The 23897-nt window shown below is 42.5% G+C and overlaps 2 protein-coding genes across 3 annotated transcripts in view; one reads left to right on the forward strand and one right to left on the reverse strand.

Annotated features, from left to right (window-relative positions):
- Positions 1 to 18644, reverse strand: part of ACAD11 (acyl-CoA dehydrogenase family member 11) — a 98599-nt gene extending 79955 nt beyond the window's left edge. The window contains exons 1-4 of the mRNA XM_066350413.1: positions 18439 to 18644; positions 9976 to 10075; positions 7692 to 7817; positions 6330 to 6491 (exon numbers count right to left, since the gene is read on the reverse strand). Of these exons, the coding sequence (XP_066206510.1) occupies positions 6330 to 6491; positions 7692 to 7817; positions 9976 to 10075; positions 18439 to 18587 (537 nt within the window). The 5' untranslated portion in view covers positions 18588 to 18644. The remainder of the gene's footprint in view (positions 1 to 6329; positions 6492 to 7691; positions 7818 to 9975; positions 10076 to 18438) is intronic.
- A 203-nt stretch (positions 18645 to 18847) lies between these two features.
- Positions 18848 to 23897, forward strand: part of UBA5 (ubiquitin like modifier activating enzyme 5) — a 29033-nt gene continuing 23983 nt past the window's right edge. The window contains exons 1-3 of one of the 2 annotated variants that reach the window (XM_066350420.1): positions 18848 to 19526; positions 20264 to 20309; positions 20413 to 20502. In XM_066350420.1, the coding sequence (XP_066206517.1) occupies positions 19366 to 19526; positions 20264 to 20309; positions 20413 to 20502 (297 nt within the window). In that variant the 5' untranslated portion in view covers positions 18848 to 19365. Of the gene's footprint in view, positions 19527 to 20261; positions 20310 to 20412; positions 20503 to 23897 lie in introns of those variants that run through there. The other variant, XM_066350421.1, reaches the window with a different exon arrangement.

Here is a 23897-nt window from a genome sequence, read left to right on the forward strand (position 1 = left end):
AAGATACACCACATGTTAGGACACAAAAGCAGTCTCAACAAATTTAAGAAGATTGAAATCATATCAAGCATTTTCTCTGATCACAATGGCATGAAACTAGAAATCAACTTCAACAGAAAAACTGAAAAATACTCAAACACTTGGAAACTAAATAGCATGTTATTAAATAACGAATGGGTTAACAATGAAATCAAAGAAGAAATAAAAAAATTCCTAGAAACAAATGATGAGCAAACAACAACTCAAAATTTATGGGACACAGCAAAAGCAGTCCTGAGAAGGAAGTTCATAGCACTACAGGCATTTCTTAAGAAGCTTGAAAAAGCTCAAATAAACAACCTAACCCTTCATCTAAAAGAACTAGAAAAAGAATTGCAAGTAAGGCTCAGAGGTAGTAGAAGGAAGGAAATAATAAAGATCAGAGCGGAAATAAATGACATAGAAGCTAAAGAAACAATACGGAGGATCAATGAAACCAAGAGCTGGTTCTTTGAAAGGGTAAACAAGATCGATGAACCTTTAACAAGACTCACCAAGAAAAGAAGAGAGAGGACTCAAATAAATAAAATTAGAAATGAGAGTGGAGAAATAACAACCAACACAACAGAAATACAAAATATTGTAAGAAAATACTATGAAGAACTGTATGACAAAAAATTAACAACCTAGGTGAAATGGACAAATTCTTTGAAACACATAATCTTCCAAAAATCAATCTGGAAGAATCAGAAAACCTAAACAGACCAATTACAACAAAAGAGATCGAAACAGTTATCAAAAAGCTCCCAAAAAACAAAACTCCTGGGCCCAATGGCTTCACTGGTGAATTTTACCAAACATTCAAAGAAGAACTCCTATCCTTCTCAAGCTATTTCAAAAAATTCAGGAGGAAGGAACACTTCCAAGTTACTTTTATGAGGTGAGCATAATTCTGATTCCAAAACCAGGCAAAGACAAAACAGAAAGAAAATTATAGGCCAATATCCCTGATGAATTTAAATGCTAAAATCCTCAACAAAATATTAGCAAACCAGATCCAGCAATACATGAAAAAAATCATACATCATGATCAAGTGGGATTTATTCTGGGGAGGCAAGGATGGTACAATATTCATAAATCAATTAATGTGATTCACCACATAAACAAAAGGAAGGAGAGAGACCACACGATAATTTCAATAGATGCAGAAAAAGCATTTGATAAAATCTGGCACCCATTTATGATCAAAACTCTTAGTGAAGTGGGAATACAGGGAACATACCTCAACATGATAAAGGCCATCTATGACAAACCCACAGCCAACATTATAATTAATGGACAAAAATGAAAAGCAATTCCCCTAAAATCAGGAACAAGGCAGGGGTGCCCCCTTTCACCACGCTTATTCAATATAGTACTGTAAGTCCTAGCTACAGCAATCAGATAAGAAGAAATAAAAAGCATTTAATTGGAAAAGAAGAAGTAAAACTATCATTATTTGCAGATGATATGATACTGTATATAGAAAACCCTAAAGTCTCAGTCAAAAAACTACTAGACCTAATAAATGAATTCAGCAAGGTAGCAGGATATAAAATTAATACACAGAAATCAGAGGCATTTTTATACACGAACAATGAACTGTCAGAAAGAGAAATTAAGAAAACAATCCCCTTCACTATTGCAACAACAACAAAAAAGTACCTAGGAATAAATTTAACCAAAGAGGTTAAAGACTTGTACTCAGAAAATGATAAAACATTGATAAAAGAAATCAAGGAAGACACAAACAAGTGGAAGCATATACCGTGCTCATGGTTAGGAAGAATAAACATCATTAAAATGTCTGTATTACCCAAAGCAATTTATAAATTCAATGCAATACCAATTAAAAGACCAATGACATACTTCAAAGATATAGAACACATATTCCAAAAATTTATATGGAACCAAAAGAGAACACAAATAGCTTCAGCAATCTTGAAAGAGAAGAATAAAGTGGGAGGTATCACACTTCCTGATATCAAGTTATACTACAAGGCTATTGTACTCAAAACAGCTTGGTACTGGCATAAGAACAGGCATATAGATCAATGGAACAGAAGAGAGAACCCAGAAATAAACCCACATATTTATGTACAATTGATATTTGACAAAGGAGGTAAGAGCATACAATGGAGTAAAGACAGTCTCTTTAACAAATGGTGTTGGGAAAACTGGACAGCTACCTGCAAAAAAATGAAACTAGACCACCAACTTACACCATGCACAAAAATAAACTCAAAATGGATAAAGGACTTAAATATAAATCGTGAAACCATAAGTATCCTAGAAGAAAACTTAGGCAGTAAGCTCACCGACATCTATTGCAGCAATATCTTTGCTGAATTATCTCCATAAGCAAATGAAATAAAAGACAGGCTAAACAAATGGGACTATATCAAACTAAAAAGCTTTTGCATAGCTAAAGCCAATATGAACAGAATAAAAAGACAAACCACACAATGGGAGAACATATTTGACAATACATCTGATAAGGGGTTAATAACCAAAATTTATAAAGAACTTTTGTAAAACTCAACACCAGGAAGACAAACAATCCAATCAAAAAATGGGCACAAGAAATGAATAGACACTTCTCCAAAGAGGACATACAGATGGCCAATAGACAAATGAAAAAATGTTCAACATCACTAATCATTAGAGAAATGCAAATTAAAACCACAATGAGATACCACCTCACACCAGTCAGAATGGCGCTCATTGAAAAAACAACACACGATAGGTGCTGGCGAGGATGTGGATAAAGGGGAACCCTCCTGCACTGCTGGTGGGAATGCAGACTGATGCAGCCTCTGTGGAAAACAGTATGGAGATTCCTCAAAAAATTAGAAATGGAACTGCCTTTTGACCCAGCTGTGACATCTTAGGACAAGCGGTGCAGGCCACCAGCCATGAAAACTGAGTACATCCAGTACATGGCTGGAGGAAAAAAAACAAAAACAAACAACCGTTAGAAATGTAGCAATATTTTCCACAGAACTGTATGTACCCAACATCAAGGAAGCCCTACCCTAGAGACTTAGCTAAGAACAAGGTCAGCTAATCGCACCTCTCCTGCCCTTGTAAATGTTGCTTGCTTGCTCAACCTAGATAGCCACTCTATAAAAAGGAGCCATTTTAGAAGCTCGGGGCTGCAGTGCTCCCTTGTGTGGGTTGCTTGCAGTCCCTGCGCAGGTTTGCAATAAAACTTATAAAATTCACTTTGGGTTTGCTGTGGCCTGTCTCCTGGGATGTAACACCAGCCATCCCACTTATAGGAATATATCCCAAGGACACCATATCACCAACTGAAAAAAAGAAATGCACCCCCATGTTTATGGCAGCATTGTTCACAATAGCTAAGTTCTGGAAACAGCCTAAGTATCGTTTAGTGGACGAGTGGATTAAAAAGCAGTGGTATATATATATACAATGGAATACTATGGGGCTATGAAAAAGAAGGAAATATTACCTGTTACAACAATATGGAGGGACCTGGAAACTATTATGTTGAGTGAAATAAGCCAGGCAGAGAAGAAAAATATCATATGACCTCACTCATTTGAGGAATCCAAGGAATAATGAGAACTGAAGAAGGAAATGAGACAGAGGAGAGATCAAAGGGACCAGAGAAAAAGAGGACAGAGGGAAAGGGGATGATAGGATGGGATAAACCTGAAGGGAAGGGGGGAGGGCTATGTAGAGAGGGGGGGCAAGGGGGATGTTGAGAATAGGGGAGAGGGGGCATGCATTCGGGGTGACCCTAGAATCTATGTAAACACAATTAAATTTTTAAAAAACTGAAAAAATAAGAAGAGCCAAATATACATTTTAGAACTGAAAAATATGATACTGAAAAACAAAGAAAAATCAATGGATGGCTCTACAAAAGAATGGAGAACACAGAGGAAATCATCAGTGAACTTGAAGATTGAACAGTAGAAATTAGCCAATCTGAACAATAGTGAAGTTAGACTGATAAAACTGAACAGAGCCAGCACTGGCCAGTTGGCTCAGTGGTGGAGCACTGGCCCGGCATGTGGATGTCCCAGGTTTGACTCCTGGTTGGGGCACACAGGGGAGGTGGCCATCTGCTTCTCCGCCCCTACCCCTCCCCCCCCTCTCTTTTCCTCTCCTGTAGCCATGGCTTGATTGATTCGAACGCATTGGTTCTGGGCACTGGGGGTGGCTTTGTGGAGCCTCTGCTTCAGGTGCTAAAAGTGGATTGGTTGTGAGCAGGGCCCCATATGGGCAGAGCATTGGCCCCAGACGGGGGTTAGCTGGGTGGATCCCAGTCAGGTGCATGTGGGAGTCTGTCTTTCTGTCTTCCCTCCTCTCACTTGGAAAAGAAGAAAAAAATAATAATGAAAAACTGAATAGAGCCTCTGGAACTTGTGGGACTAATAAAACACATTTATGTCATCATGGTCCCAGAAGGAGAGAAAGGGGGTGGGGCTAAGAAATTATTTGAAGAAATAATGACTGAAAAATCCTCAAATCTACATATTCTAGAAACTGAGAGAATTCCAAACAGGATAAACCCAAAGAAATCCATACTGCCCACATCTTGATTTGGATAATGAACTTTTTGGACGCTGGAGCTAGAGAGAAATATCTTTCAGTTGCTCTTTTGAGCACTGCTCTTTAGCGGGCTGCCTCTGGGAAAGGACTTTCCCCCTGAGCGTCTCAGTCTCTGGAGAAAGAACTTTTAGGCAAGAGCAGTATTTGTTTGCTTGAGGGTTTTCTTCACCTTGAAGACACTAAACTTTGGCAGAGGTTTGCGGACCTGAGCAGACCCCGTCTGGGCTGCCTCGAGGTGACAGAGGCTGTTTGTTCTTGGGTGATAGGCATGCTGAAGGGGCCACTAAATTGCTTGCTCGCTTCCTTCCTTCTTGCTGCATCAGGTGATGGGCTCACTCTGATGTCAATGCCAGGTTGACCAATCTTGTTCACTGACCAGAAGTTGCATATAGTAAATGAAAACCGCAAATACTTCCTGGAATGTGATTTTGCACTCTTGATAATGTAAACAGTTGGATAGGGAAAGGGCCCTTCTGTTCTTACCTGGTTTGTTCTTTCAGAAGCTGGTGGAAGTTCCACCAGTGCCCCTGGCCTAAGAGGCCAGCAATTTGTCCACCTGCTCTGCAGTGTGCTAGGCTGCCTGCTGACTGGTGCTGGGACTAGAGTTGCAAACCTTGGCCTGTACCATTAGTGGGAATTGGCTAGCTGTTTAAATTTAGGAGGAATAGCATCTATCTATGCCCTATGTATGTTGTCTTTTATAATCAAAATAAAAACTTATGTATAGACCTAAAATAAAATAAAATAATATGAACACGGTTCCTTTGGGGGAAGAACTTATTTCTATTTTCTTGATACTTAACACAGTACTCAGCACATCTTAAACACAATCATGCTTAATTAATACAGTGTGTCCATAAAGTCATGGTGCACTTTTGACCGGTCACAGGAAAGCAACAAAAGACGACAGGAATGTGAAATCTGCACCAAATAAAAGGAAAACTCTCCCAGTTTCATATCTATTCAGTGCAGTTGGATGTGGGCTCACGCACAGATTTTTTAGGGCTCCTTAGGTAGCTATCCCGTATAGCCTCTACAGACTCGTCACTGACTGATGGCCTACCAGAACGGGGTTTCTCCACCAAACTGCCGGTTTCCTTCAACTGCTTATCCCACCGAGTAATGTTATTCCTATGTGGTGGTGCTTCGTTATAAACGCGCCAATATTCACGTTGCACTTTGGTCACAGATTCTAATTTAGCGAGCCACAGAACACACTGAACTTTCCTCTGTACCGTCCACATCTCGACTGGCATGGCCGTGGGCTGCTCCGCTGTATACACGGTGTTACATCATCATCTGCGCATGCACACATGCTGCCACATCATCCTACAGAAACTGGGAGGGTTTTCCTTTTATTTGGTGCAGATTTCACATTTCTATCATCTTTTGTTGCTTTTCTGTGACCGGTCAAAAGTGCACCATGACTTTATGGACACATTGTATGCTAACTTAAAAAGAAAAACTGTATAAAAACATTTTGGTAAATTAAGTGAAAAGATGGAAACAGCTTTAAATGTGCATTCATGTACATTCTGTCAGTATAGAAGTTTGCTAAACAAAACCTGACATAAAATAACTTTATGCTTAAAACAAGTCAAACTAAACATTGTCATTAAATGTTAGAGCCAAGTTTCAGAAAAGTATAAGTGGTTTATATTTTGACTTATAAGGTATATTATTTCCAAGAACTTGAGAAAAAGAGCTCTGTATGTGGCTTCGTTACCTGTCTTTTGCAGTATCCAGCACCTGTACCATGTCCTTCCAGATGCAATGAGTTTATATTCAAAGAATGTAACCGAGCCAGGACTTCGACCAGGGCCACATACAAGGCTGAGCGCTCTGCTGGGCTAACTCCAGGAATTGTGACATCACGAAAAATTCGACCCTATGGAAGCAATTACAATAGATAATTTAAAACAAAATAAATCTTTTCATATCAACTTTTTGTGCTGTCACCCTACTTTATTGACTACAGAAAATATCAGGATAACATTTTTTCAACCAATACCAATTTTTTTATAAAATATGCTAGAAAAACATTCATTTTTGACACATGTCTAATAGAAGAGTATATATGTCAAAGGGAAAATACAAAGATATGCCAAGATGAATTTAAAGGACTAAAACTACCCTCAAGTTATATTTTACAAAAAAAATCTTTTAAACAATTTGAATTTATCTTCCTTAATGGACTGATTTTCAATTTGGAGTTTCCCCTCCTTCCTTTATCATTACATATAGCTCTTTACTGACACCTAGAGGAAAACATTATGCTCAAATTAAAAGTTTAAGCTCTTGCATAGCAAACTAATTACCTAAAATGTTTATTAATAAACTATTATTAACATCTAATTTCTTTCTTTAAAATGTTTCCATTGATTTGAGAGAGAGAGAAAGGAGAGGGAGAGGAATGGGAGAACAAGGGTAAGAAGAGGGAGAGAAGGGGGAGGGGGAGGAGAAAAAGGGGAAGGGGGAGAGAGGAAAAGGAAAGGAGGGGAGGGGAAGGAGGAGGAGAGAAGGGAAGGAGGAGGGGGAGGAGGGGTGAGGGAGAGGGGCGTCAATTTGCCATTCCACTTAGTTCCATTTAGCTGTGTACTCGCTGATTGCTTCTCGTACATGCCCTGACCGGGGATCAAACTCATAACCCTGACATGCCACAATGATACTTTATTTACTTAGCCACCAGGCCAGGGCATGAATGACATCTAATTTCTTAATTAAAAATATGCCTAACCAGGTGGTGGCACAGTGGATAGAGCATCGGACCAGGATGCAGAGGACTCAGGTTCGAAACCCTGAGGTCTCTGGCTTGAGTGCGACTCGTCTGGTTTGAGCAAGGCTTACCAGCTTGAGCCCAAGGTTGCTGGCTTAAGCAAAGGGTCGCTCAGTCTGCTGTAGCCCCCTGGTCAAGGCACAGATGAGAAAGCAATCAATGAACAACTAAGGTGCTGCGATGAAGAACTGATGCTTCTCATCTCTCTCCCTTCCTGTCTGTCCCTATATGTCCTCTCTGTCACACACACAAAAATAAATAAATAAAAATAAAAATAAAAGCAACAACAAAGAAGATTAAGTGTTAATTTACCTGCACATGTTCCATCACGTAAAATTCTGTTCCAATGACAGAAGCATCACTGCAGTACAATAAAGGCTTGGGAACAGGGAATCCAATTGAAAACAAAGCTTTCTGGACTTTAAATTCTCTATCAATCTAAAGGGGATGGTAGATTATTAAAAATAAGCAACACAGAAGTTTAATACTTCTGAGCTAACATTAAGATTAGAATTCAATCTTAAAATAACCCAGAGGATAATAGTTTCCTTATTATTTTCCTTAAATGTCATCTGAGTGCAATTATTATAAATTAGGCCAGCACTAAAACATGATAATTTAATTAAGCTAAAAAGGATAGGTATACTCATGGGGCTTAATCCTGGCTCTGGTAATATGAAAGCAACAGATTCTGACCACATTATTTCACAGATATTGTCATAAAACACCTCTTGGTTCTCAGCAGTTCCCTGATTACTGGCCACTGGCTCACTCTGCCTCTCTCAAGTTTCCCAAGGGGGCTCAGGCAAGTCTCTGTTCTAATGCTCTGGGCACAGTTGGCTACACAGGATGCTGGAGGAGACCAGTGGGTACCTGCAGAAGGAAAACACAACTGCTCCTTCTGGAGATCAATGGGGGTACTTGTTCCCAAAGCAGGGGTATGCGGATCCTTCCAAGTGACTGAGGCTGCTATGGGGCTCAAGAAAACTATTGGGGAAGGAGGCAATGAGAAGCAAGCTGTACTGAAGCAGGCACCAAATAAGATAGTGAGAAGAAAAGGGATGACTCATCTGCATGCAAAGTCCCCTTGCCCCAGACTCAAGCAGTGGTGACTGATCACTCCTAAGGAGAAGAAACCATGAGCTCACTTTGACAGCAGGGATAAAGCAGCAGCTGCTGCAATAACTAGAGCAGGGAGGTGACTACATCTATGACCAAGGTGAGAGAAGCCAGCAGTGCCAATGGCTGTGGAAAGAGTGTTTATAATCACTCTGCTGCTGGGATATGGGGGCAAGGTGGGATGGAGGCAGGGCCAAAAGGGTTAGGGAGTCACAAAAAAGTCGATGGCAGTGTGGGAGCATCGCTTTTCAATGCAGACTTGGGAAAAATAAAGGGAGCTGAAACAATACTCCAGGGATCAGGAACCTATGGCCCACGAGCCAGATGTGACTCTTTTGATGGCTGCATCTGGCTCGCAGACAAATCTTTAATAAAAATAATAATATCGTTAAAAATATAAAACATTCTCATGTATAACAATCCATTCATTTCCTACTGCTCATGTTCACGGTTGTGGGTGGCTGGAGCCAATCACAGCTGTCCTCTGGGACAACACCAAATTTTAATTGGATAATGCGTAAGGTACACGGGCCATTGTATGACTCTCACAGAATTACATTTTAAAATATGTGGTGTTCATGGCTCTCTCAGCCAAAAAGTTTCCCGACCCCTGACGTACTCCATATCCTTGAGCAGAGAGCATTATGTCATCTTCTGTTTTCTGGTAGGATGTTATCAAAAAGAGAGACATATAGAGCTATTTATTGGGGTGTAAATCTCTGGATAGGTAGGGATTCTCCTTTAGCCATGATAGGTTGAGGCTTAATAAAAGTTATCCAAACTTTTTGATCTTATGCATCCAAGTTACTTCATGTTTATAGGAATATGATATGGGGCCACGAAAGTCCGAATAAGCATTTTCTATTACTGTGATGTTAAGCACACCATAACGGCCTAGAAAGTCAGCTGGACCTGGGAAGTACCTGTTATACATGATTATAATAATAGTCTAATTATAAATATTAATGTTCTCTAGGACTTTTCTGTATTCTCCTATTCTCTAAAAATTCATAGATAATGTTTCCTCAAAACAGAAAGACTCAATTAAAAAAATCTTTTCTAATTCTAAGCCTACTATTTAGAAGACACTATAAAATCATTATTTAAATATTTTTTTATCACCAAAAGATCAGAGGATTGTCATAGCAAATACTTTACAGTAATTCAGTGAAGACTGTTATAAGATATAATGTGTTCTTAAGAACATAATTTAAATGCTATATTTCTTGAAATCCACAAGAGGACTGGGTATTGTCCAAGATTATTAGCCTGAAGATGGACTTAATTTCAGTTTCAAATCCTTTTTCAAAACCAAAACAGGAAATAAAATTCAAAAGAAAATTTTATCTGAAAAAATAAAATGCATTTTTTTATTATATAATAATTATGAGATGACTTTTAAAAGCAATTGTTTCTGTGAATACAAAATGCATTTATTTATCAACAAAAAATATATTACTGCATTTATACACCATACCATATGTGCTTTAGGAAGAAGTGAACCCGGTGGTTTTTTCCTGAGTACATATTCTTGAAAGCCCTTCTGCAGATAAAAGGTTGGATTGGACTGTCCTGATCTAGATAAAAGGAAAGAAAAGATCAATTACAAAGATATATTTTCCTTCTCCAAACCCTACTGAAATGTCAGGAGAAACAAAAAATGAAAATCCATTTCAACATTAGAAAGCAAGGAGTGGTGCCCAGAAACTCAGAACATGAGGTTTTGGATGATAAAAAGCAGATGGAAACACAGTGGCAGCTGGAGAATCTCTTATCCACACAGGTAGAGGAAAGGACCTTACTCACTGCCTGCAAATCATTAGTTTTATTAGAAGTACCCCTAGAACAACACCCAGAATTAACTAAAGAAAGGCAGAGAGAAGAGACTGTGGGTCAGGGATCAGGAATCTTTTTGGCTGAGAGAGCCATTAACACCACATATTTTAAAATGTAATTCTGAGAGAGCCATACAACGACCCGAGTACGTTAGGCATTATCCAATAAAAATTTGGTGTTGTCCCTGAGGACAGCTGTGATTGGCTCCAGCCACCCGCAACCATGAACATGAGCGGTAGGAAATGAATGGATTGTAATACATGAGAATGTTTTATATATATATATTTTTAATTTTATTTATTTATTTATTTACAGAGACAGAGAGTGAGTCAGAGGAGGATAGACAGGGACAGACAGACAGGAACGGAGAGAGATGAGAAGCATCGATCATTAGTTTTTCATTGCGCGTTGCAACACCTTAGCTGTTCATTGATTGCCCTCTCATATGTGCCTTGACTGCGGGCCTTCAGCAGACCGAGTAACCCCTTGCTGGAGCCAGCGACCTCAGGCTCAAGCCGGTGGGCTTTTGCTCAAACCAGATGAGCCAGCGCTCAAGCTGGCGACCTCGGGGTCTCAAACCTGGGTCCTCTGCACCCTAGTCTGATGTTCTATCCACTGCGCCACCGCCTGGTCAGGCTGTTTTATATTTTTAAGATTATTTTTTTTTATTAAAGATTTGTCTGCAAGCCAGATGCAGCCATCAAAAGAGACACATCTGGCTCGCGAGCCATAGGTTCCCGACCCCTGCTGTAGGTGATTAGTCAGAAAATTAATTAAAGGATGCTGGAACAGCTGGGTCAGTGTTCCCTCATCTGCCACTGGAGAGATAACCCACATATGCATGACTAAGTTTAGCACTCAACTACAGCTCCCTCTAGTGGGAATTCTGATAAGCAAGGTATTAGAGGGGATATCTGGACTAAGGAAGAGCAACAGTGTTCCAGGTATCTCCCAGACACCAGGAGGCTGGCTTTCCCCACCAGCTAAACAGAAATTCTCATGTAGGCTAAGGAAATACATTCCAGCTACCACACCAAAACTATCTAATCCAGGGGTCCCCAAACTTTTTACACAGGGGCCAGTTTACTGTCCCTCAGACCGTTAGAAGGCCGGACTATAAAAAAAACTATGAAATCCCTATGCATACTGCACATATCTTATTTTAAAGTAAAAAAACAAAACGGGAACAAATACAATATTTAAAATAAAGAACAAGGAAATTTAAATCAACAAACTGACCAGTATTTCAATGGGAACTATGGGCCTGCTTTTGGCTAATGAGATGGTCAATGTGCTCCTCTCACTGACCACCAATGAAAGAGGTGTCCCTTCCGGAAGTGCGTTGGGGGTGGATATGTGGCCCCGCAGGCAGTATTTTGGGGACTCCTGATCTAATCTATACCTTTATTTACAATATGAGCAGTTGAGAATTACCCAACTTTTAAAGAATTCAACACATGAAAGAGAGGCCTTAAACTAAACAAACAGAAGAATCAATCCCTGAGGTAAAAGGTAATACAGGAAAGTGAAAGAAGACTTTTCCTCGAAGTTTCTCCCTATGCCTCCAGCGTCCATCTGCAAAGAACAAGAAGTCAGACTGAAGGCAGCAGCATCCTTCTCCTACAAGCCAGACCTATCCTTCCCAACAATCACATCAACGACCACTGAGCTTGGCTTCATCTAACCCTGTGTGGGCACCTTTTAGCATAATGTTGGTCAAGTAAGTTTAAATATTATATATGTTGGCTCGCTTATAGTTTGCATTGGGTATGGGGGACAGGCTGTAAGCAGGCAGGGTGGTTATAGCCTAAGGCTGTTTTAACACTAAGCTTTTCCCCACACCTTTGACTGATTGCATGAGGTGGGGTGGTGCACTCTCATGAGGAATCCCATTATGCCTCAGATAAGTGACTTTGTATCAGCGACTTCCTTGTTTGCATGTATATATTGGATCAAAGGTTTGGATTTCTACACTATAATGTGGGGGAGGCCTGGGAGCTTGCTCTATCTCTAGATTCCTTAGATTAGCAGAGAGCAGGGAAAGCAGAGAGGAGCCACCGTGGAGGAGAGGAGAGGCAGCCAAGATGGTGGAGTGCTAAAGGAAAAGCCAGTTAGTGCAGAGTTTGTGCAGAGAGAAAGAGATGGGGAACAAAGGAGAATAAGGCTGGTGAGCTAGAAACCTTTCATTCTAGGAAACTCGGATTAAGTCAGTAGCTTCGTGAGCACTAAATGAGTGGGTTTTGGAGCCCAGTGTGTGTTTTTACTTGCCCGCCGGGTACAAGCTACGATTAAAGATAATGGCCCACCAGTTCTTGGCTCCGTTGTTTCATTACCATCTGTCCGAATCCAATGCGAACCTGCATGGACCAGGCAGCTATGATGGTGGCCGTGAATACTGGCTTTACAGGAACAAAGGAGAATAAGGCTGGTGAGGTAGACATCTTTGATTCTAGGAAACTCGGATAAGTCAGTAGCTTTGTGAGCGCTGAATGAGTAGGTTTTGGAGCCCAGTGTGTGTTTTTACTTGCCCGCTGGGTGCAAGCTAGGATTAAAGATAATGGCCCACCAGTTCTTGGCTCCGTTGTTTCATTACCGTCTGTCCGAATCTAATGCGAACCTGCATGGACCAGGCAGCTATGATGGTGGCCGTGAATACTGGCTTTACACATAAGAAAGTGGAAAAATGGAGCCTGACCTGTGGTGGCACAGTGGATAAAGTATCAACCTGGAACACTGAGGTCGCTAGTTTGAAACCCTGGGCTTGCCTGGTCAAGGCACATACAGGAAGCAACTACTATGAGTTGATGTTTCCTGCTTCTCCCCCCTCTTTCTCTCTCTCTCTTCTCTCTAAAAATCAATTTTAAAAAATCTAAAAAAAAAAAAAAAAGTACACTATGTGCCTGACCAAGCAGGGGCACAGTAGAGAGAGCATTGACCTGGGATGCAGAGGACCCAGGTTTGAAGCCCTGAGGCCACCAGCTTAAGCGTGGGTTCACCTGGCTTGAGCATGGGGTCGCTGGCTTGAAGCCCAAGGTCACTGGTTTGAGTAAGGGGTCACTGGCTTGGCTGAAGCACCCCCCCCCAAGACACATATGAGAAAGCAATCAATGAACAACTAAGGTGCCACAACGAATTGATACTTCTCATCTATTTCCCTTCCTGTCTTTCTGTCCCTATCTGTCCCTCTGTCTCCCTCTCTGTCTCTTGGTCTCTGTCTCTCCCCCCACCCCCCAAAAAAGAAAGTAGGAAAATAGTCAGGAAATGGGACCACCTCAAGCTATATTATTTTGACCTGGACAATTTATCCATGATGCTTCAAAGAGTCAAGATGGAATGAACCTTATAAAATATTTTTATGCCACACATCTTATTGAATGCATTTTTAAAAAATTACACATTTCAGTCTTTTTTTTTTTTTTTTGTATTTTTCTGAAGTTGGAAACGGGGAGGCAGTCAGACAGACTCCCGCATGCGCCCGACCGGGATCCACCGGCATGCCCACCAGGGGGCGATGCTCTGCCCATCTGGGGCTCTGTTGCAACCAGAGCCATTCCAGCGCCTGAGGCAGAGGCCATAGAGCCATCCTCAGCGCCCGGGCCAACTTTGCTCCAATGGAGCCTCGGCTGCAGGAGGGGAAGAAAGAGACAGAGAGGAAGGAGAGGGGGAGGGGTGGAGAAGCAGATGGGCACCTCTCCTGTGTGCCCTGGCCAGGAATTGAACCTGGGACTCCTGTACGCCAGGCTGACGCTCTACCACTGAGCCAACCGGCCAGGGCCTTCAGTCTTTCTTTTTAAGATTTTACTTTTTTTTTTTCAGAGACAGAGATAGAGTCAGAGAAAGGGATAGATAGGGACAGACAGACAGGAACAGAGAGAGACGAGAAGCATCAATCATTAGTTTTTCGTTGCGACACCTTAGTTGTTCATTGATTGCTTTCTTATATGTGCCTTGACCGTGGGGCTACAGCAGACCGAGTAACCCCTTGCTCAAGCCTCCCCCCGTCAAGGCACTTGTGGGAAGCAATCAATGAACAGATAAGGTGCCACAACTATGAGTTGATGCTTCTCATCTCTCTCCCCTCCTGTCTGTCATTTTCTCTCTCTCGCTCACTAAAAATGAAAAGAAATAATAACAACACAATAAACACCAGTGTGCTCACTATCAAGTTTAAGAAAATTACTATAAATCTGAAGCCTTTTCTATACCTCTTCCCTCAGAGTGCCTACTGTCCTGATTTTTAAATATCTTTCCCTTGAACTTTATGTCCTTACACAATATACTGCTTATTTATCCACTTTTTTATTCTGTGTTGTTGCATATTGCTGCAGCTGCATCATTTTCACTGCTGTATGGTATTGCATCACATAAATTATAATTTATTCATCCATTCTGCTATGGATGAACATTGTGCCATTTCCGGTATTTTTGCTATTATAAGCAGTGCAATGAACCCTTTTGTAGATTATCTCCTGACAACAATTTCAATTTCTCAAGCATATCTACCTAGGAATAGCATTGTTATGTCATAGGGTATGTATATCTTTTCATCTTCATCTTTACAACATCATGCCAAAATTTTTGCAGAGGAGTTATACTAATCATGTTGCCACCAACTGTGGATGTGAGTCTGGATTCCTCCACATCCGGACTGTTTGAAATTGGCAGATTTAAATAAAAAGTCAATACGGAGGTGTGAAATGGTGTCTCTATGCCAAAGTCGAAGATCATCTCCTGTATGTCCTCCAAATGGTTTTAGTTTTGCCTTTAACACTAATTTATCTGAAATTTTCTGAGGTAATAATGAGAGGGTCTAATTTCAATATTTTCATATGGATAACAATCACACCTATATAATTTATTGAAAAGTCCTTCCCCCCACACATACTTATTCTTGATGCTAGCATTGTCATATATCAAAATTCTATAAATATGTAGATCATTTTGTGGACACTGACTTCATTGGTCTATTTCCATGCTAATATGAAATTTCCTACTTTGTTCCTCTTTAGGAGTGTTTTTGCTATTCTTAGCCCTTAGCTGTGTGTGTGTGTGTGTGTGTGTGTGTGTGTGTGTGTGTGTATGTGTGTGTGTATGTAACAGAGAAAGAGAGAGACAGAAGGGAGAGAGATGAGAAACATCAATTCTTCATTGCAGTACCTTTGTTGTTCATTGACTGCTTTCTTATATGTGCCTTGACCAGGGGGAGGGGGGGCTACAGTAGACAGAGTGACCCCTTGCTCTAGCCAGCGACCTTGGGCTCAAGCTGGTGAGCTTTGCTCAAACCAGATGAGCCAAGCTGGCGATCTCAGGCTTTTGAACCTGGGTCCTCCACATCCCAGTCCGACGCTCTATTCACTGCGCCACCGCCTGGTCAGGCAGCCCTTTGCTCTTGCACATAAAATTTTAGGAGTAATTTCTCAAATTAGAGAAAAAAATATTAAAATTTTGATTGCCACTGGATTGAATCTATACATCAGTTGGGGAAAAAGAAATTTACCATTAAAATTTTCTATTCATAGCCTGACCAGGCAGTTGCACAGTGGAGATAGAATATCAGCCTGGGATGCAGAGGACCCAGGTTCAAAACCCCAAGGTCGCAGGCTTGAGCATGGGCTCATCCAGTTGAGCAGGGATCACTGGCTTGAGTGTGGGATCATAGACATGATCCCAAGGTCGCTGGCTTGAGCAGGGGTCATTGGTTTGGTTGTATCCCCCCTACCCCCCGCCACAGCAAGGCACATATGAGAAAGCAATCAATGAACAACTAAAGTGCTACAGTGAAGAATTAATGCTTCTCACCTCTCTGCCTTCTTGTCTGTCACTCTATCTCTCTCTCGTTAAAGAATTCTATTCATAAACATTGCATTACTCTAGTTCTTTTTAAGATCCTAATAAAGTTTCATAATTTTATCTGCAAAGGTCTTGCACATATTTTATTAGATTAATATATAGACAATTTATATTTTGGTTGTTCTTATTATGTCTTTTTGAAGATTACATTTTAACTGTTGCTAAGGTACAGAAATGCAATTTGTTTTGCACACTGAACTTTAATAAACTATTATCTGTAGATTATTGGCCTTTTAAATCCATGAGTTAGTTTCTAAACATGTATTTGATAGCTGTCTTTTTCAGTAGATTTCTAAACTTTTGGCATTTATATTGTGAATTTTTTTTTTTAAGATTGACACTTTAGAATTTTTGAAACTTTCTTTGTGGCCTAACATGTCTTTGATTTTCATAAACGTTTTCATGTGTCCTGGAAATAAATGTGTATTTCCTGCAGGATAGTTCCATCCATATACTATATATGAGCATACTTTGGAGATATTTTGGGTTTGTTCCAGACCACTGCAATAAAAGCGAATATAGCAATAAAGTGAGTCTTATTCTTTGCTGGTGGTACATCTTGCCTTCAATTTGTAAAACACACATCGGTGAAGTGAAATAAAGCTACACTCAATAAAACAAGGTATGCTTGTACTATTTATGTGGCAACTAAATCCATTTATCAAGCACAATTCTGGCTTATGTAACATTCAACTAAATTCAGAATTAAGTATCTTTCAGTTAGGAATTCTCCAATAACTCTAAGAGATAAATATTATTTCCATTTTACCAAGGGCCTCAATGCTCAAAAGGGTTAAATAACTTGTCCAAATTACCACAGCAAGTGCAATAGTGCAAATTTGAACTTTGATCTGTTTTAGTTTGTTACAACACAACACTTCTAGGATAGAAACCTCAGCTGTTTTCTTTCTTATATCACGTTCACCTTCATCCTTCATTGTGTATTGAGACCAGGTGCCTTTTAATTCTATACCTCAAAACTCTTTGATCCATCTCCTTTGCCACTATTTTAATTTTCACTGAAATAAGGATTATAAATGCTAATGCTAAATGCCACTGGTATATGATTCTGTTCCAATGTCTAAGTCCTTTCACCGACAGTACTTCATTTATCAGCATTACTCAGAACGGGCAGGTATTCATTACAGATTAGGAAACTAGTTCTCAGAGAGTTTATGTAACATATTTAAATTCCAATCAGTAAGTTGCAGATCTAATTTTCTGGAAGCCAGTACCTCTCTGTTAATAAAAACATTATTTTTAGAATAAATTTTATTTTAAAATCTATTTTCTATTATAAGATATTAGACTAGAGCCAGATTCAAGGTGGGGAACAGTACTCTCAGAATTGTCTTTTAGTTCCATTCCCTCACTTCAAAAAGAACTAAAGTTCAAAGTGGTGCTGTGTTTTGCCAAGTGAAATATCTATCTAGCATTAGAATTCAGATCCCCCAGCTGGTGCCTCCCAGAATACGGCCAATTATAAAGGAATTAACTAACATCTGCTTTTCAGGGGGGCAAAAATCAAATGGTTATAAAACAAAAGTTGAGAGAAGGCCTCTGTATATCCCACAGAGCTGCCAACCTTAATTTCCTCAATGAATCCTTGGGGTACATAACTGCATCCTTTGTGTGTGTGTGTGTGAAGTTGGAAACCGGGAGGCAGTCAGACAGACTCCCGCATGCGCCTGACCGGGATTCACCCGGCATGCCCACCAGGGGGTGATGCTCTGCCCCTCTGGGGTGTTGCTCTGTTGCATCCAGAGCCACTCTAGCGCCTGAGGCAGAGGCCACAGAGCCATCCTCAGCGCCCGGGCCAACTTTGCTCCAATGGAGCCTTGGCTGCAGGAGGGGAAGAGAGAGGCAGAGAGGAAGGAGAGGGGGAGGGGTGGAGAAGCAGATGGGCGCTTCTCCTGTGTGCCCTGGCCGGGAATCGAACCTGGGACTCCTGCACGCCAGGCCGACGCTCTACCACTGAGCCAACCGGCCAGGGCCATAACTGCATTCTTTAACAAAGATTCCTTCTCATGGTTGGAATCACGACTACGATCGCTTCCATTATTGCCCACGAACTGGCAATACCCCGAATGGAATGCAAGGGACCGGTGATGATGCCAGCTCCCGCCTGCAGATTGCATCATTCCAGGAAAAGAAACTAGGGTTGGGAGAAATTGGGAATCCACCTGAACCAAAGGAAGAAAAGAGCACGATGCATAGATTTGTTTCTACTGGAGGAGAAGGCTGGCTCTGATACCTGTACTGGGCAACGGTCAATTTGGCCTCGGGCTCGGCCCCAAAGCTCGGCAAGTGCTGGTTGAGGTACGCCTCCAGAGACCTGACGTCGAACTTGTGCCGCGGCAGCACCTCGGCCGCTTCCGGCTCGCGCGAGGAAGGGGGCTGCATGACCTACGATAGGGCCGCAGAGACGCCGAACGCTCAGACCCTTCCCGCACGGGCAATGCTCATTTATACCCAGGGGCGAGGCGGGGGCGGGGAGAAACGAGGCGCGCAGCGTCGGGGGCGGAGGTCGGCTGCAGCCAATCACACACATGTTAGGCGCCGTTGCTGAGCAACACTGGCCTGCGGAAGCTGGAGATTTAGGCTGTAGTCCAAAAACAGTTACTTGTGTGTTAGGATTTTAAATGATAAGTCAGCGTCAGATCTCAATTTTAAAGTCAGAAAAGCCGCGTTAGTCGTTACGGGCAAGTAAAAACGCGGAGGCCTCTTCCACCTCTAAACTTATGGCACCGGCAAGCGGAAGACCTGTGGGGTCCGCTTCAGAAAAGGGCCGGTCCGGACCTGGAGCCCAGAAATGAAAGATCCTAGGGTTCCTCCTAGCGGCCCGGCTGAAAGGCAATGTCGCAGGCCGCCCGCGCTGGACACTTAGGACTCCGGCCCTGCTGCGGCCCGGTCTCTCGGGACCCGGCAAAGAAGGAAGCTAGAAGGGGCGGGTTTGTTCCTGAGCCGGAGCGATGACTGCAACCGGAAGCCGGGCGGCGGGCGAAAGCGGCGCAGACGTGTCCTTCTGTAAGGCGCTGGGAGCCCTTCCCCGGGCTCTGGGCTACGCAGGCCGCGAGCTGCCCCTTTATAAACTCCTCCCGGGTCCAGCAGACCTGTCAACGTGGGGCGGCGGCGGCGGCGGCGGCCGGGGCTGGGAGCGTTGGCGCCCGGGGTCCCAGCCATGGCCGAGTCTGTCGAGCGTCTGCAGCAGCGGGTTGAGGAGCTGGAGCGGGAACTGGCCCAAGAAAGAAGTCGGGGGGCCGTGGGGCGCGGCGAGGCTGGGGGCGGCCGGGCCCGCATCGAGAAGATGAGCCCGGAGGTGGTGGACTCCAACCCCTACAGGTGACCGCGGGGCCTGGCGGGCGAGGGGGGCGAAGTCTCCCTCCGTGTGGCCCCGAGTGAGGTGCACCCCTCCCGTCCAGCTCACAAGGCCTCCCACCTCTCGCTTCTTGTTCAGGGGCAAGGCCAAGCCTTAATATTAGTCAAAAGATATTCCTTCTCTTAAAAAACGGTGGTGGGGGGGGGGGGGGGACGGGACAAATCAGCCATATGCCGCTGCTCCTGTGCCTGCTCAGGCCACGTATCCAGTTTCCTACCGCCCCTATCAGTCTGCCTTATAGAACGGGTAGTAACTACTTGCAGAAGATGACCGCAGATGTAAAACCCGCTAAACATAAACTACGAGTTTCATTAAGGCTTCGCAATGTTTCTTAAATTGGGGGCGTGGTGGGGAGACCTTAATTAGCTCTAAAGCCACTGGACTTCCCCAGGTCTGTCTCCTCCTCCTCTCTTCCTAGCCCGAGAAGGTTAATTCAGCAGGCCGAATGTAGCGCAGTAGTTAAGGACAAGGATTTTAAAGTCAGACTGATTGGGTTCAAGTCCCACCTCTTAGTAGCGGAGTACCCCCGGGGAGAGTTATGAAGCTATCTGCTTCAGTTTCTCACTTTTAAAATGGAAGCAATAGTACTATTTCTCCTCTTTGAAAGGATTTGACTTTTGGGGTCTCTTTTCTGTGATGTATATTTATGTATGTCACTAAGACTGTAACCTTTAAAACATTTTTTCCCCTTTGTTTTAAGCCGCCTGATGGCATTGAAACGAATGGGAATTGTAAGCGACTATGAGGTACGAAAAACCTTTCCAAGTTTTTGAGGATGAGTTCAATAAATAAAAATAATTTTTGGTGAAGACTTATTAATCAAGACATATATAATTTCGCATTTTACAGAAAATCCGTACCTTTGCTGTAGCAGTAGTAGGTGTTGGTGGAGTTGGTAGTGTGACTGCTGAAATGCTGACAAGATGTGGCATTGGTAAGGTAAAAACATTTCTCTTTGCCTATTATGTAGAGAACTACTTAATTCTGGAGTAAAAATTCAGGTACAAATGAGGATTTTCCCCATCTCATTATTAATGGTTTATTGAATTGTGGTGTTTTTATTCCGATTGTTTTTTCCACCTGAGGGGGTTAAGAGATAACCCCAGCAAAATGATATTATAGTTAATTAAACAAGGACTACCTGTGTTCAGAAACTTTTTGTCTGTGGTAATATATAAATAATTTGGACTTAAATGTTTGAAATTCAACTGGAAAACGCTCCAGATTTTTTTTAACTTTTTCCAAGATAGGAAGGAGAAGTAATCTTATGATAGTTATTTTACCAATGTTAGACTTATAAAGTTTGAGTCCATGATACTAGATATCATGGACTAGAGTCCATGATGTAGATATATAGTAGTAGAATGCATAAGCTTCCACAGATATATACCCTTTAATTTGTCATTTTGATAAAGCATGCATGTTCCCATAAAGTTTATCAGTGTTTTTTAATATACTGGTTTACTCCATGCACCAAATTTTTCAGACAGTGGTTTCACAGTTGGCACTCTTTTTTTTTTTTTTTTTGTATTTTTCCGAAGCTGGAAACGGGGAGGCAGTCAGACAGACTCCCGCATGCGCCCAACCGGGATCCACCCGGCACACCCACCAGGGGGGTGATGCTCTCCCCATCCGGGGCGTCCCTCTACTGCAACCAGAGCTATTCTAGCGCCTGAGGCAGAGGCCATAGAGCCATCCTCAGTGCCTGGGCCAACTTTGCTCCAATGGAGCCTTGGCTGCGGGAAGGGAAGAGAGAGACAGAGAGGAAAGAGAGGGGGAGGGGTAGAGAAGCAGATGGGCGCTTCTCCTGTGTGCCCTGGCCGGGAATCCAACCCGGTACTCCTGCACTCCAGGCCGACGCTCTACCACTGAGCCAACCGGCCAGGGCCGGCACTCATTTATCAATATAGAAAAGACAACACCACCAGACCAGGCTGTGGTGTAGTGAATAGAGTGTCGGCCTGGGAAGCTGAGGATCCAGGTTCGAAACCCCAAGGTTGCCTGCTTGAGCGTGGGATTATAGACATGACCCCATGGTCGCTGGCTCGGATAGAGTCCAGCCCCCGCCCCCCCATCAAGGCACATATGAGAAGCAATCAATGAACAACTAAGGTGCCGCAACAAACAATTGATGCTTATCATATCTCTCTCCCTTCCTGTCTGTCTCTCTCTGTCCCTGTCTCTCTCTCTGCTCTCTCTTAAAAAAAAAAAAAAGACAATATCAAAATACTAAAAATGTTTATTAATATTTTAAAATCTTTGAAGAGGCTTACAAAAGCCAGCCAGTAGTTGCTTATAGCCGACGGTAAGTACCCTGGCCGACTGATCAAGGATAGTGCAGATCATGGAGATCCATGGTTTTCACGTTTGAGTGTGCATCAGAGTGCCTTGAAAGGCTCATTAAACCAGATTGCCGGACCCTACCCTGGTGTTTTTTGTCTTGCAAGTTTCAGGTGAACCTAAGAATTTGTTTTTTTTTTTTTAGACTTGTTTAACCATTTTAGAGAAGAGAAAGAGAGAGGGGGTGGGGGAGGAGCAGGAAGCATCAACTCCCATATGTGCCTTGACCAGGCAAGCCCAGGGTTTCGAACCGGCGACCTCGGCATTCCAGGTTGACATTTTATCCACTGTGCCACCACAGGTCAGGCAAGAATTTCTAGTTTAACAAGTTCCCAGGTGGCCTGACCTGTGGTGGCACAGTGGATAAAGCGTCGACCTGGAAATGCTGAGGTCGCTGGTTTGAAACCCTGGGCTTGCCAGGTCAAGGCACATATGGGAGTTGATGCTTCCTGCCCCGCCCCCCCTTCTCTCTCTGTCTCTCTCCTCTCTCTCTCCCTCTCTCCTTTCTAAAATGAATAAATAAAATAAAAATAAAACAAGTTCCCAGGTGATTCTGGTGTTGTTTCTGGGATGGCACTTTAAGAACCTCTGGATCCTTGCCACTCAAAGTCTGGTCTCTGAAGTAGTAGCATCAGCATCACCTGGGAGCTGGATAGAAATGAAGACTCCCAGGCCCCGCCCCAGACATGCCGAATCAGAATCTTTACTTTAACAAGATCTCCAGATAATTTGTATGCAAATTAAAGTTGAAGAAGTGCTCCTTTATTTCTGACAAGCTCCAGACAATGCTGATGCTGCTAGCCCAGGCCACATGTTGAATAGCAAGGATCTAGAACAGTGATTATCAAATACTACTGTAATTAGAATTAGCTGGGAAGTTTTAAAAAATTTTCTGATATCCAGGCTGCACTCCATACTAAGTTAATCAGGATCTCTGGAAATGGGGCCCAGACATATGTATTTTTTAAAAACTCCTAAAATGATTCCAATGTGCACTAAAGGTTGTATGCTAAGGATCTACATAGGTAAGTTTCAGAACTCTTTCTCCGGTGTGTAAAACAGATAAGAAGCTAATTCATGGGCTGAAGTAGGGAAGTGGAGAATTGAAGACCCAAACCCTACTTCTTATCCCTGAAAGTTTCTGGAATCTCCGGCACACCCTGGACCACCAGATTCAGATCAGCTGCTTTATTTTACAGATAAGGATACAAGTGAAGTGACTCACCCATGATCAGAGCTAATTAGTGGCAGAGTGACAACTCATACCTCCTGTTCCCAAATTTAGGATTTTCTGCAACTTACTCAAAACTAAATTTTGTGTGTGTGTGTGTGTGTGTGTGTGTGTGTGTGTGTGTGACACAGAGAGAAACATAGAGAGGGACAGACAGACAGGAAGGGGAGAGAGAAGAGAAGCATCTTCATTGCAACACCTTAGTTGTTCATCAATTGCTTTCTCGTATATGCCTTGACTGGGAGGCTATAGCAGACCGAGTGACCCCTTGCTCAAGCCAGTGACCTTGGGCTCAAGCTGGTGAACCTTGCTCAAACCAGATGAGCCTACGCTTAAGCCAGCGACCTCAGGGTTTCAAACTTGGGTCCTCCCGTCCCAATCTGATTCTGTATCCACTGTACCACTGCATGGTCAGGCTAATAAATATTATTGAATGAGCTTAAATAAATCATATTTTGAAGACTCAGGTTAGAAAATTATAAGAGGCATGAGCAATATAATTTTCTAGCAAGATTTTAAGGGTTACTATATTTGCCCATGTATAAGATGTACTCTTTTTCGAAAAATTTGGGGTCTAAAAGCTGAGTGCTTATACAGTGGTTGTAGATCAGGGGTCCCCAAACTGCGGGCCGCATGCGGCCCCCTGAGGCCATTTATCTGGCCCCTGCCACACTTTCAGAAGGGGCACCTCTTTCATTGGTGGTCAGTGAGAGGAGCACATTGACCATCTCACTAGCCAAAAGCAGGCCCATAGTTCTCATTG

This window comes from Saccopteryx leptura, chromosome 10, assembly GCF_036850995.1.
Source record: "Saccopteryx leptura isolate mSacLep1 chromosome 10, mSacLep1_pri_phased_curated, whole genome shotgun sequence".
NCBI lineage: Eukaryota > Metazoa > Chordata > Mammalia > Chiroptera > Emballonuridae > Saccopteryx > Saccopteryx leptura.